This window comes from Cucurbita pepo, chromosome LG02, assembly GCF_002806865.2.
Source record: "Cucurbita pepo subsp. pepo cultivar mu-cu-16 chromosome LG02, ASM280686v2, whole genome shotgun sequence".
NCBI lineage: Eukaryota > Viridiplantae > Streptophyta > Magnoliopsida > Cucurbitales > Cucurbitaceae > Cucurbita > Cucurbita pepo.
This window is the reverse complement of record NC_036639.1, coordinates 3,260,372-3,273,838: the sequence shown is the minus strand read 5'-3', so window position 1 is coordinate 3,273,838 and position 13,467 is coordinate 3,260,372. Positions and strand designations below refer to the sequence as shown.

General features: G+C 34.4%; 1 protein-coding gene across 2 annotated transcripts; it reads left to right on the top strand.

Annotated features, from left to right (window-relative positions):
• The first annotated feature begins 679 nt into the window (after positions 1–679).
• LOC111787864 lies at positions 680–12,608 on the top strand. Of its 2 annotated transcripts, none has more exons than XM_023667940.1 (16): positions 680–1,154; positions 1,387–1,506; positions 1,801–1,968; positions 2,225–2,512; positions 2,648–2,733; positions 3,424–3,508; positions 3,594–3,806; positions 5,196–5,255; positions 6,925–7,004; positions 7,297–7,604; positions 7,699–7,790; positions 7,870–7,996; positions 10,282–11,441; positions 11,516–11,802; positions 12,004–12,177; positions 12,289–12,608. In XM_023667940.1, the coding sequence occupies exons 1-16, from the start codon at positions 918–920 to the stop codon at positions 12,413–12,415; spliced, it is 3,612 nt and encodes a 1,203-aa protein (XP_023523708.1). In that variant the 5' UTR covers positions 680–917; the 3' UTR covers positions 12,416–12,608. The 2 variants fall into 2 exon arrangements, with proteins under 2 accessions (XP_023523708.1, XP_023523707.1); XM_023667939.1 differs by having other exon boundaries at positions 11,507–11,802.
• Positions 12,609–13,467: the final 859 nt, after the last annotated feature.

Genomic DNA, 13,467 nt, shown 5'->3' with positions numbered 1-13,467 from the left:
AGGAAAAGTCCAAAGAGAACAATATATGCTAGTCGATGGCCTTGGTTTGTTGCACCATATTACCAATGCACGAAGCCACCATTGTTGATATTCATCCTTTTCGGGTCCAGCTGAAGCCAAACTGCCCACGAACGTGTCACAATTGATTGTCGTATTCTTGTGTCGTTTTGCAATGAAAGATAGATACCAGACACAAAATTAAGATCTTAATAGCTGAATTGAAACTTCTAAACGTATATGCAAATACAGTGGAAGAAACCAAAGACAGAGTATCTCGTGCAAACGTCATACTTTCAAACGCTCGAGTGTGCAATACAACCGATCATAATCTCACACACACCGCTAAATTACTTGAAATAAATATATAAAAAAGAAATAATTCGATAAATGGAAAGTATAAAATAATAAGGAATACAAATATGGTAGCTTCCTAAATATTAGTCACTCTAATTTAAACCCTAAGTAGGTTCTACATATATCAATTAATCAAATTATACGAATATATTTAACCAAAAATTATGAATATAATTTTTAGAATAAAAAATATAATATTTCCTTTTAAAATAACGAATCTAATCCATTATGTAATCTAAAAATCTAGTTACAAAAAAAAAAAAAAAAAAAAAAAAAAAAAAAAAAAAAAAAAAAAAAAAAAAAAAAANAAGAATTAAGATATCACAGTAAATTCAAGGGGAGAGAGAGAGAGAGAGAGAGAGAAGCATCGTCCGCGCGGGAACAGACGAGTTGATTCCCTCCAATTTCATCTTCCGCTTTCCCCTCCGAGGATCTTGTTGTACCTCAGATTACGTAGCGTTACCCGAGTATGCTTCAGCTCACTCTCAGAGATTCTCAAGTTCTCTCAAAACCCTAGTTTCCGAGATTTACTCTGTTGATCACCTACAATTGGGGTTAAATTCATGGAGAGTCCGGCTAAGCAATCCGGGGATGCGATGGAGACTGACGGCACTGAGATCGGCAAGCCAATGCCTAGGAGTGTTCAACGCCGAATGGTACAGTCAACGCTTCTTCCTCACAAGGCTCAAGAACACGAAGAGAATGGAGGAGATCAAGAGGAGGAATTGTGCGGGAGTCAGGGCAAGAAGAAAAGAAAGTCGAAGGGAAAGACGACGCCTCAATCGAGAAGCGCGAAGAAGGTGAAGTGACTTTAATTGAATGAATTAATACTCTAATTGCTTTATGATTGTCAGCAGGTATGAGAATAGTTGTAGCATGAATTGTTTAGTTAGACTCTACATTGATGGAATTGGACATTGAAATACAATGTACTATATGTGTTTTTGGTTATTTTCAAATTGGAAAAGGTCTGCATCTCTACATGAAACTATATTGATTTTTCAAGATGAAATAATCATACTTTACATACAGCAAGCGAAGGAGAAGCGAGCGGTAAACTTGACGCCAAAGAAAATTTTACATGCTGAAGAGGCAACAACCCCAACTCGGACAATTCCAGACCTGCGACTAGAGGCGAAAATAAATAGGGAGGTCAGTATTATAGTTTGTCGTCGCTATATCACAAATTTAATGGCACAGTTTTTGTTTTTAATTCAAGGCTGCTAAATTTCTGCATGTCAATTATGAACTTGTGATCCTGTTAGTTGCTAGTTTGTGCTCTCACGATGTACTGCGCGTAGAGATTTGAGTTTATGCGTAGGTTTTGGAATTTCCACTCGTGAACATGGAGTTGGAAAAGGAAGTGAATATTGCATTTATCTTTGTTCAATGTGATTACATTAAATATCTAAATCTACAGCCCTAAGCCCTTGTTTGTACGATCAGGAAAATTTACGGATGTTTCCTGGAAATCAAGTACATCCCTTTTTCGTATCCCTAAAAGCAGGGAAGAAAAGTGAAGGGGATACTCAATCGGCAGAGAGAGGGCGCACTGTTGGGAGAAAGAAAAGCGGAACTGATTGTAATCCAATTCACGTCTATGAAATAGCTGGGGTATGGTTTTCTTGTCATAGCTTTATGCATAGCATGCAAAAAAGGCAAAGAAAAACTCAGATTATCTCAGGATACTAGTAAATACATTTATCTGATAACATTGTCTGATAATACCATATTTTAAACTACCCCATCCACTCCCTTTCATTTCTTCCACTGGTAGCTCACTGCCCTTGACTTAGTATCCTCTCAAAATGTTGACGAGTAGATCTTTTATTTTCCATCCATGAGTAATAATATTCATAGTACCATGCAGGATGATGAACTATCGCCAGACTGGCAAAACTGGACATTCCTTGACAAAAGTGTTGTAAATAATGGTCATACCTTGCAAAACACTTGTTCATCAGTATTTGAAGGCTGCGTTAAGTCTTTAAGTGTAGATGATCTTCCAAATGTGTTGCCTGCTTCTGGTGCAATTGTGGAGCCCATGGATCATGGTTTCGCCAAGCAAGAATGCATTAAAGAGTTAACATCAACTGTATACAATGTGGATGCTGATGAGGAAATGATTATCCGTCACGTCCTAAGTACTGCAGAAGTGGTAAATTTCATCCTTCATTCATGTGTTACATTCCTTCTTTCTCTACTTTCGAAAGTTGAACTCGTTTCAACTTCACAAGTTGTAACTACCAGTGCCTAATTTTGAACTCAAATCATCTCTTTCTCTTGTTGTCAGGATGGTAACCCGAATAAAACACTTGGGCTTAGTGATTGTAAAGCAGGGCCAATCCTTGATCATCGAAGTAGATTTCTTCAGAACAGGTTATTACTGTTATGAACGATAAAGTTCTTTGACCCATTTTCTTGTTCCTAGAGAACCTCGATTTTGATTTGCTTTTTTGCTTTTTTTTATTTTTTCCTATCAAACTCTGCCTGTTTAGGATGTTAAAGCTTAAGCATGGTATCGAATGCTATCAGTTCTATATTTTCAGTTTAAACTCTAGAAACTAAATTCTTTTTAATAGGAATTTAAAGCCTTACAACTTAATTTAAAATGCTGCGAATATTTATGGCTTCAGTATATGGTACAACTAGCTAATGTGTGATCGTTTAAATTATTCTTTTCACAATTTTAGTCTTCCTACTTTAGGAATGAGATTTAATCTATAATTTGGTTAATTTACTGCTTATGATGTTGCTAATGTCAGTTTACTAGTAATATTCGAAAGCAAACATGATGTGAGTTCAATTCATAATTTATGAGGGAACTTGTAGTTTTATGCTTTCATAGTTTTATTATGTCGTGGATTATAACATTGTTGTCCGATTAACGCATCATACATCCTTATGAGCTCCTTGCATTTCCAAATGTTTCAACATTTCAGTGGTAGTTTTCAATAGGTATCTTTGGTACTGGGGATTGTGCTTCTCTAAAACATTTATGCTTAATTTCCTGCCTGTTTTTTCTTATTATTTGATCACAAAATTTTAAAAATTGTTTTGTAATAATAGAATGCGGTCATACTACGATCGTTGTCAAAGCTGTCCCAAAAATTGTTTATGGACATACAAGTATCAGCCGAGGATGGCCATGGAGGTTTGCTGCCAATCTGTATTAGCAACCATAGCTTTCTGGCTTCTGTTTTCCTCTATTGTCCCTTCTCTGACGCATTGTTTTACAGGTATGCGGTAATCTTGAATCAGTCAATTTTTTAAGTGAGTGGCTACATCTCTGGTATGAAAAAAATTCCCGGAACAAGAAAGATTTTGCTGGGGGAAATAAATTCCAGAAGCAAGATAACAATGGGAACTGTTATCAGAGTGATTCTGACTATGAAAATCCAGATGGTGAGGATAGCCTAAAGAATGTACTCCTCGTCACTGGATCATCTGGGGTATACAGAAACTCACTATTATCACCTGATATATGTTTACATTTGTTTGGTTTTGTAATTGTCACTGAAACAAAGTAAATTCTTGTCTAGAAATCTACTTCTTTTTAGTCTTGATCACATCTTAAAATTAAGTAGAAGCTGATTTTGAGCAACTCTGTTAATTTTTTGTTTGTTCATCATCGTGGATGCAAAAAGTAAATAAGTCATTTGTTTGGCCATCGTATGTTTCTTTGCCACTTTATTGCACAGACAAACATCTTCTACATGTTTCAACTTGTATGGTGTTAGATGGTCATGAAAGTAACTGACAGTTTATTTTGAGGTGTGGCTGTGCCATACTTCTTATGCAATTAGTCTTTAATTCTTGCAAATCCTCATATTGGAAAGGCATCTCTTGTTGAATATCAAATGCTTGTTTTTAATGTTTCATTTGCTCTATGAAATAAATGTTAATTGAGGAAGAATTGTCATGAAGGAAAGACTAATTTTGTATGAATTTGCAGTGTATTTTGTCCACATACCAATTTACTCAAAATTACATTACTTCTTTAATTTTTTTTATTCTAAAAAGATATAGGAAGCAAAATTTAATAGGAGTTAAAAGTTTAAAAAAAGGAGGAAACAAAAGTATCTCTAGTATGACACCAACCTTCTTTCTTCTCCTGTCTCTTCTGTTACCTTCTAACCATAATTTTTACATATGGTTTTTTATTTGGGTATCAAAACCTCTGAGAAATATGGTTACTTAAACTTTGTTGGAATCTGTTTTGTCAAGACAAGATAGCCTTTCTGTGGGTAAGAGGATACCCATTATTGCCTTAAGACTTGGGCATTTCTGCTTGTTTTATGGTGCATGAGTTTGATCCATATGTAATTGGTCATGCTGCCTGAGGTGTTTTTAAAAAGGTTGTAGTCTTCCTGATGTTTGGGCTAAAAGAGAGAAAGAAGAAAAAGGAAAACTAGAGATGCAAATATTCAAGTAAGTTAAATGGAAAACACAAGTCTTTGATTCAGTTTCTTCCTCCAATAGCCAATTTGGTAGCTACTCTGCAATTGGAGAATAAAAATGGTACAGAGGTGCGAATTACGATTGGATGTAAAAATATTTAATGGATTTCTTCGGGTTTCAAGTTGGTGGTCCATGGTTTACAGCTATATTGGGTTTTCTTCTTGGCCTCTTTTATTCGACTGTTAATATTCTGTTCCTGCGGGGAAGTAATTTTTAGAGCCCATTTTTATTATCTATCTAAAATGTGCTTTATATTCTAAATACTTTGAAGCTGAAGGTCCTTTATCTCTTCTAAGGGTTGCAGGTTATGAATGTGGTAATTGATTCTCTTCGCTGGGCTAATTTTTCTCTTTGGTTAAAATATTTCTATATGTTTGCAGAGTGGGAAATCTGCAGCTATTTATGCTTGTGCCGAAGAGCATGGTTTCAGGGTTATTGAGGTAATGCTAATTTGGCATTTTTTTCCCATGCTAATTTCTCCTGTTACGTGATGATGGTTGCTGAAGTTAAATTTTAAGCCTTCAATGAATTATAGATCTGAAAAGGTATTGGTTAAATATAACATATCATTGATGTTGCATAATATACACATGAATTAATTACCAAATGTTTTTCCCTTGATAGGTAAGTCATGCTTTCAGCTCCTACATTATTTGTTTGTTACAGTTTCCCAATGGAATTTCACTGCACCCTTAGATTGACGGAGCTTAATACTTTGTGTATAAGAATGATTTGACTTTATGCCACACCTTCCAATAAAGTTTCGATGGCTAAAATTATTTTGAAGATGCTTCAGAAATGATGATGAAGGAAACATATATTAAATCACCCAATCATTGGGAAAACTTTTGAAGTGTCGATTTTGTTCATTTCTTCATTTCATTTCATAAAAGCATCATCAGAATGTCCACAGTATTGATATTTTCTACTTGTTGGACTTAACTGTTTATAAAGTTCTGCTAATAGTGAGCATAAATTAACATGTACTCTCGACCAAGAGGTTAAAGTTTTAAATTTCCATCCCAATGTTATGAACTAAAAAAATAGTTTATAAATTTTAACTGAGTTTGATTATACCGGAACTTTTCTCTCTTCAAAAAGAAGCAAATAGAAAAGCATTGCTATTTGGATGAATAAGTACCTGTTATCCTTCTATTATCCACAAGTAAAGATTATGGAGGTTCTCATTGATTATACTGATAAACTATTTTGCTTTGCGAAGTGAATAAGCTTGGAGACAAAGAATTTGCTGCTGCTAAACTTGAATGATTTTGTTTTGGGTCAGTGATGGTACAGAAGCCTTTTTGTTGACTTTGTTCGTGATATATCCTTCATGTATATACAATTGTCTTCCAAACTCGTCAATAACATAAGATTTCATCCTTCAGAGATTAAGACGTAAATTCCATCTAGAAACTTGACTATATCTGAATTGGGTCTTAGGAATTAAGAGAAACCTCTTTGGAAGAGAACTTGAGAATTGGATCAGACTTTGAGTTAAACTCGGTGGTTGGTCGTAGTTCTATCAAAGATGGGGCGATCCCTATTAATTCTAATTGATGTTGCCTTTTACTTCTTTGATCCCTCGTCTATTGAAGCTTTAATATCCCTAATTGGCTTAAAACTGGACTCTATATCATATTGTCTTCATGTTCTCGATAACGAAACCCCTAAATAGCTAAGAGTAGATTTTCTTAATGATATTTTTGCATGTCATTCAGCCAAGATCCATAGTGAGAGCCTTTGTTGTTATTTTTATGGATAAAAAGAAATCAAGGAACTTATTATGAGAAAAAAGAATTCCTTAGTTTCTGCAACTTTGGACAGTTTCCAGCTTGATTGGATTATTATTATTTTTTTGGAACGTTTATACTTTTGTTGCTTTTATAGATGGAAAGAAATCAAATGATTATAATTTTTAACTAAAAAAACCTCTGCTCTTTTGTTTAAACGTGATTGGGAGGATCTTTTTGCAATAGATTCTTTATGGTGGTGGTCTCCTCTACCCCCAGGCTCTATGTAGTAACTCCTTTTTTGATTGACTTACATATATAAATATTATTTCTTATTAAAAAAATAAATTTGACTGTATAATACATTGTCCTTCAGTACAGTGCATCTGTCATTCGATCAGGAGCTGTTCTCAAGCAGGAGATTGGAGGGGTTTTACATTCTCACCAGCTAAATTGGTCCGTTCTATTTAAATTTTGGGTTAGATTTCTCCACGTTATAAATGATTTCTTAAACTTTATGATATTGCTTGTTCTGCAGGTTTTTAGTTATTTTATTATTGTTATTTTAAAAAAATTTCAGTGTCTGGTGCATATTTGTCGTTGATTTATCCTACAAAAAGAGAGTATCAAATTATGCCTGGAGTCCATATTGATATTGCTCAATCAACTATACAACTCTTCGTAAAATTTTTCTTTTAGCTACCCATAAATGTTTTTCAGAATGATCGAAAGTATGGCTATCTTACAGGCCTGTAAAAGATTTCCAGGGGTCAAGGAACAATTTTATTGAAAAATATCCTTCCTCTCTTCAAGAGGACAATTTTGCCAATGAGGTGACTGGACCCATCCCTTTGTCAAACAATGATTCTGATGATAACATTGAAGTTGGAGAATTTGGATACATCGCATCTGAAAGCACCAGCAGCCAAGGTGAAGCTAAGCCTTTAATTCTTTTAGAGGACGTGGATATCCTTTTTCCTGAGGATCGTGGTTTTATTTCTGCAATTCAAGAGATTGCTGACACAGGAAAGGTTCCCATAATTTTGACCAGCAATAGTAAGAGTGCTTATTTGTGGTTCTAATTTCATTTTGTAGTCATTTTACAGTTTGCAATGATGAATTCACTCTTGTTTTTATCCTTGAACTATAGGTAGCGATCCTGTTCTTCCTGTTAGGTTGGACAGGCTACAAGTCTCTTTAATACAACCATCATTAACGGAACTACTCAGCCATTTATATATGGTGTGTGCTTTTGGCTCATCTACTAATGACATATTGCTTGAATTTCCATTCGATTGATTCACTATTGCTTCCCTTTCAGATTTGTGCTTCTGAAGGAGTCAACATCCAAAAATGCTTACTTGAGCGTATTATTCATTGTTACCACAACGATATTCGGAAAGCCATTATGCATCTTCAGTTCTGGTGCCAGGGTAAAGAATTTAGAGGTCAGTCATGCTTCCCAAGAATAAATATGATTGTCGTCGTTAAATCTTCCTTTTCTCTGATTGTATTTTCCTTTTATATCATTTTGGCTGTCTATATGAGCATGACCACTCTTTGATTTCATAGTCAGAAACTAATCACTTATGGTCCAGTGATATGAAGGATTCTTTGCGTCCTTGAAGCTTACCTTGATAATAAGCCTGTCATGTAATATGTGAAGGCACGTTAACCGTTCTGATTGTGATATTGCAAGATTTTTTTTTTTAATAAGAAAAAACTTATCGGAAACCAATGGGTTTTAAAAGTTCTTTAAGTTTTCAAATATTTGAAGCGAGGACCTTGGAAGTATCTAGACATAAGTTGATACATCCAATTTCATTACTTCAAGGATATATCTTTTTCCTTTTAAAAAAAATGAAATAAAATAATAAATAAAAAAGGTAAAAGAAGTCGATATGTACAATAGCCATAAACTTTATGGTTTAGCATTATATTTTAAGAGGTAGCTTCCGTGTATTGTGTTGCCAATATGGGGTCCAAGTGGGCCGATTTATCACCAACACTGAACTTTGAACCAACCCATCAAGTTAATCCACGTCCCTACTTGTGATAAGGAATCATCCCAAGGGAAAGTAAGATTTGGATTATAAGGAATCATCCCAAGGGAAAGTAAGATTTGGATTATAAGGAATCATCCCAAGGGAAAGTAAGATTTGGATAAGGAACCCCAAAAACGATAAGGAATCAACACAAGAGAGTTTAGGATCGAATTACCTTGATGATCAAGATCAAAAGTAAAGAAAACTCGTTTCTAAACTCGTGATAAGATAGTTTGATCAAGACTACTTGATTGACTCTAGAATGCAAATCTAAACACAAGAAATGCAAAGGAACAAGCTCATGGCTTAAGAAGCATAATATGCTACTTTTATTATAATATCCAAAATCTTCATAGCATGAATGACTATTTGTAGCCTTGAAAATAAACCTTAAAGTAACCTATGGTCAATTGAAAGGTTGTAACTCTCATGCCCATCAATACCATAATAACCACTAACTAATTGTTACTCAATACTTTAAAAATAGTTCTTTTAAAATTGAAAAATACAATGAAACATCCCTAAATCCAAATACAATGAAACCTCCCTAAATCCAAACTTGTATCGGTATACTCTTATCATCTACCATGAAGTTTTTGTGGCATGATTGAGACACCTTATTTCGTATGTGTTCCTTTTACTACATTTTCCAAGTCTACTTTACAAAGACGATATACATGGCTTTATACAACCTCAGAATGAAAACCCTTAACCTTCCATGAGGCATTTAAAGAGTGGTAACCTACGTACTTTATGACCATAATTAACTACTTGTAAATGTAACCTTAAAGTAAATAAAAACCATAAAATACATTAAAGAAACACCATAACTCTAGATTATCATCCACCCAAAATTTGTAACCATCTAAGAATAAATAAAGCTTGATTCTTCTTTAATGTGGTATGTATTGTAACATCTTGTGATAATTTGAACAACATTTTCTTCATATCTTCCTTAAAGTTTATCTTGCATGATGATTGATGCATTGGTTCATATCAACTTGTCATACACTTGTGCACAAGTTTGGGTGGTCATTCCTTTAATATACATTGAGAGCTAGTTGCTTGACAAGCAACTGCATCAATAGAAAATTACAGTGAAGATAGCAGTGCAGTAGGCTTTAAGAAACATGACAGACACCATGCTACTACTTCAGCCTTCGGGGTTTCTTGAGCTAATATGAGCTGTGTAACTTCTTATATATAATTGATTGTACGCTTCCTAGGACCCACTTGGCATACTCTAGGATGAAAAGTTTCTTGCTTAATCGAAGGCTCTTTCAAGGTGTCATTTAAGTGATGTGAGATGGTTATTTAAAAATAAAAATAAAATTAATATATTATAAATTTATTGGAATAGTAACATTTTTAGGGTTAGACAGAAATACAGTTTTATTGAATAAAAGTTACTTTGTAGTCCAATAGTATTTTCAAGAGCATGAGTGAGAAATACACTCTGATATCTTTTAAACACTGCTATTTGCACGTGCACCTATTTTCCCCTCCCATACACAAACCCTCATCTTCTACCGTTAGTTTTCTTTACCATTGTTGGACTCTGCGATGCTTTAATTGAAACGAGGTAATTGCTTCACTAAATGCCGATCCTGATGCTTTTGGAGAGAATACTTGGAAATGATTTTTATTTGTGTTGGTTATTTATCTTATGGACGTATTTGATTGTGCAGATAAAATTCAGAAAAAGTATGGCTCACTTTTATTTGATCTTGATGCTGGCCATCAGATACTTCCGGTGATAATGCCATGGAGTTTCCCATCTCAGTTATCAGTGCTACTTGACAAAGAGATCACAAAGTCGTTATTAAGAATGGAAACAACTTCTTGCTTGTTGGAAGCACGTGAAAGTGAATTTTATGAAGAGGAAATGCAGAATGGCCAGGACTATCAAAATTATGAAAACAGTTATCTTTTAGATGCCAAGAAGGCAGCGATGTTGAGTAGGAATGGCTCTATTCAAGATCACAATGACTTTGCAGTGAAGTTTGATGCTGCACATGAGTGTTCTGATATTTCAGGAACCACTATTCCTTTATCTAGTCAGAAGCGCCGAAGAAGGCTGGATATGGTGGTGTCTTCTGATTCTGAAGATGTGCATGTCAACAAGGAATGTTCTCAGGTCCCAAATAGAGATGACAGTATATTATTGTCTCACCAACCAGCACCTCCAAATTACTCGAGCCAATTAAATGGACTGCTTTATCATACGACAGATAATACTGTTGAAGATAATTATCCATGTTCAGAAACTGCAGGTGGTATAGATCTGAACGAGATGTTTATGTCTGTCACTACCTCATACGTGCCAGAGTCAATATTTGTTCCTGAGACAGAAATTCATGATACGGAGATGTTTACCGAAATGGCATCTCATGGGGATGCTGGTGCCAGTCCAGAAGTTTCTATGAATGAGCTTTCTCAGAACGTGTTATCAGTTGAAGCCAATAGTTTCAATTCACCTGCGCACCCCATACAAGAAACTACGGCTGTTTCGGAAAATTTTTGCAATGTATTTAATTCATCCCGCGAAGAGGGGGAAGAATTTTCATGTAATGGACATATGGAAAACATTATCAGAACATATCCTGTGATGGATGAGTGCAGCCGTGTAGACTTTAACAAGTTCAAGACTATAAAGAAACCTGATTTGAACGTATCGGGTGATTCAGTGCATAAATTGTGGAAACAACTTCGCCACCATCACTTAGATCTTCTAGGGCATCATATCGTGCCAGAAAAGCAAGAAACCGTTCAGATTGTCGAATTAGTTCATAGAATGAGCCATCTAATTTCAGATTCAGACCTGTTGTTTTCTTCCTGCCAACTACAAGTAAGTGCTTTAACTTGCGTGTATCACGAATTAGTTTCCATAAAAGTAACCATATTTCTCTTTAGGATAAACAGACTTTTGTATCTGAAGAGCCAGACTCATTCTTCTTTGGAGGTCAGCAATTGCAAATGTCATCTACAATTGCTCAGCATGGATTTTGCTCCATTGTGAGTGATATTGCTACCATGGCTTCTCGTGTGGGCCTCGGTAGCTCGTTGGATATTGTACCAGAGATGCTTGCCTCTACGACTAATACAGCAGTATCGGGAAAATTAATGAGGCACAATATGATGGATAGCTTCTCTTCCACTAAGAAAGATAGTGAACTGAGCCTTCCAGAAAATAGTCATATGCTAGAGAGGTAAGACTGAAATCTCCATTCATATGGATATTTGCTCATCTGCTAGGATGATTTAGGTGGAAGTAGTGTTTATGAGCTTAATTCTTAAAAACAAAAAAATTAATTATTACCAATTGAGATTTTAAAGATCCAATCTTCATGATCTCAGTTACAAGAAAAACTTCTCACACTTGTACTAACTTCTAAATGTCTTTTGAGCAGAGATATGAAATCACGTCTCTTGGACGTAGTTCAGCATGTGGCTCCCAACAGATTGCATTTGGCACTGAAAGGTCTACAATTCTTCGAATATCTTTCTTCGTTGCGCTGCATTTCAAGATCAGAGACGCTACGTATCTTAAACGTCAATGGCAATGATAAGACGAAAAGACGAAGGTTTGTACCAATAATGACTGCATGATTCTTACCAGTTTTACTAGAAACTCTTAGCTTTAAACCTTTTCCGATCCCTTAATAGTTTTTTTTTTCTTTTGCTTTGTAATGTAGGGGTCGTGTTGCACAACACTACTTGAGCACTGGTTCTCGTCTCTTCTCCCCGGAAGATATAACGCTGCTAGGAGAATCTAACCTTCCATACAAAGATATTCATACTAACACCGTTAGGTTACTATGATATAGTGAATAGCTGTAGGGAATAAAAAGCTAATGAGATAATGAATGGCTGTAGGGAATAAAAGGTTATTGAGAGTGAGGCCTTCATTACATTAGAAGATTAGAAGATTAGAAGTTTAACTAGGTTGGTAGATAGTTTATGCTTGTAATTAAATTTCTTCCCATTTATTTCAAGTTTACAATTTTTTCAGTAACTTATTGATTAATTATTAATACAAAATTTGTATTAAAAGAATATGTACAGATTATAATTCTTTTTTGCTTTTATTTGAAATCCTTGATTGAATGTCTTAATATAGTTGAATTGATTAAAATATATCATTAATTAAATTTGTGGGTCGGAATCTCATTTTTTCACTCTTAGACAGGGTAAAAAAAAAAAAAAAAACTTGATTACAAGTTTTTGTATTTTTTTTACATAATTTTCTATTTCTCATTTTATAGTCAGTTCTTGTTTTTTAGTTTTAGAATTATGTAAAAACCCATATAATATAAAAAATGGGCATGTTTTTTAATTTGCAAAATTTTCCCAAAAAGTTGTTTTTATTTATTTCAATTTTAATTAAAATAAGTGTTCATAATCTTATCTTTAAAATTTAGAGAGACTATTTACATGTAAATGTAAAAGATAAAAAACTTATTATTTGACATTTTAAAAAAATTATTGTTTTATTATTATTATTATTATTTTTTTTTTCTGTTGATAAAACTGTCCTTGGAAAAGGTCAACAAATAAGGCAACTCGTGACGGAAACACCAAACAGTACTTTGAATGAGGATGGACCACTTTGGCACTGTTCGTCGATCTCTGCGAAAGATCTTTCCCACACCAAAAAAAAAAGAAAAAAAAAAAGAAAAAAAAAGTTTCTTTTATTTTATTTTCCAAACGATATGAGGGTAATCATAGATTATATTCAAACAATGTAAAAAGGGAAATATAGGTTGTGAAAAAGATGCAAGCGAGATAACAGCACAGAGAGCCTTCCCTATCATCATCAAAAAATAGGCGGAGTAGCAGTACTGTCCTCATTTGCATCAATGTTATAAGTAAAC

Coding starts and splice junctions, on each gene's coding strand:
- LOC111787864 (XM_023667939.1), top strand. CDS start 918: ATGGAGAGTCCGGCTAAGCAATCCGGGGATGCGATGGAGACTGACGGC. Junction 2,513..2,647: donor TCCTAAGTACTGCAGAAGTG/GTAAATTTCATC, acceptor TCTTGTTGTCAG/GATGGTAACCCGAATAAAAC. Junction 3,807..5,195: donor TCGTCACTGGATCATCTGGG/GTATACAGAAAC, acceptor ATATGTTTGCAG/AGTGGGAAATCTGCAGCTAT.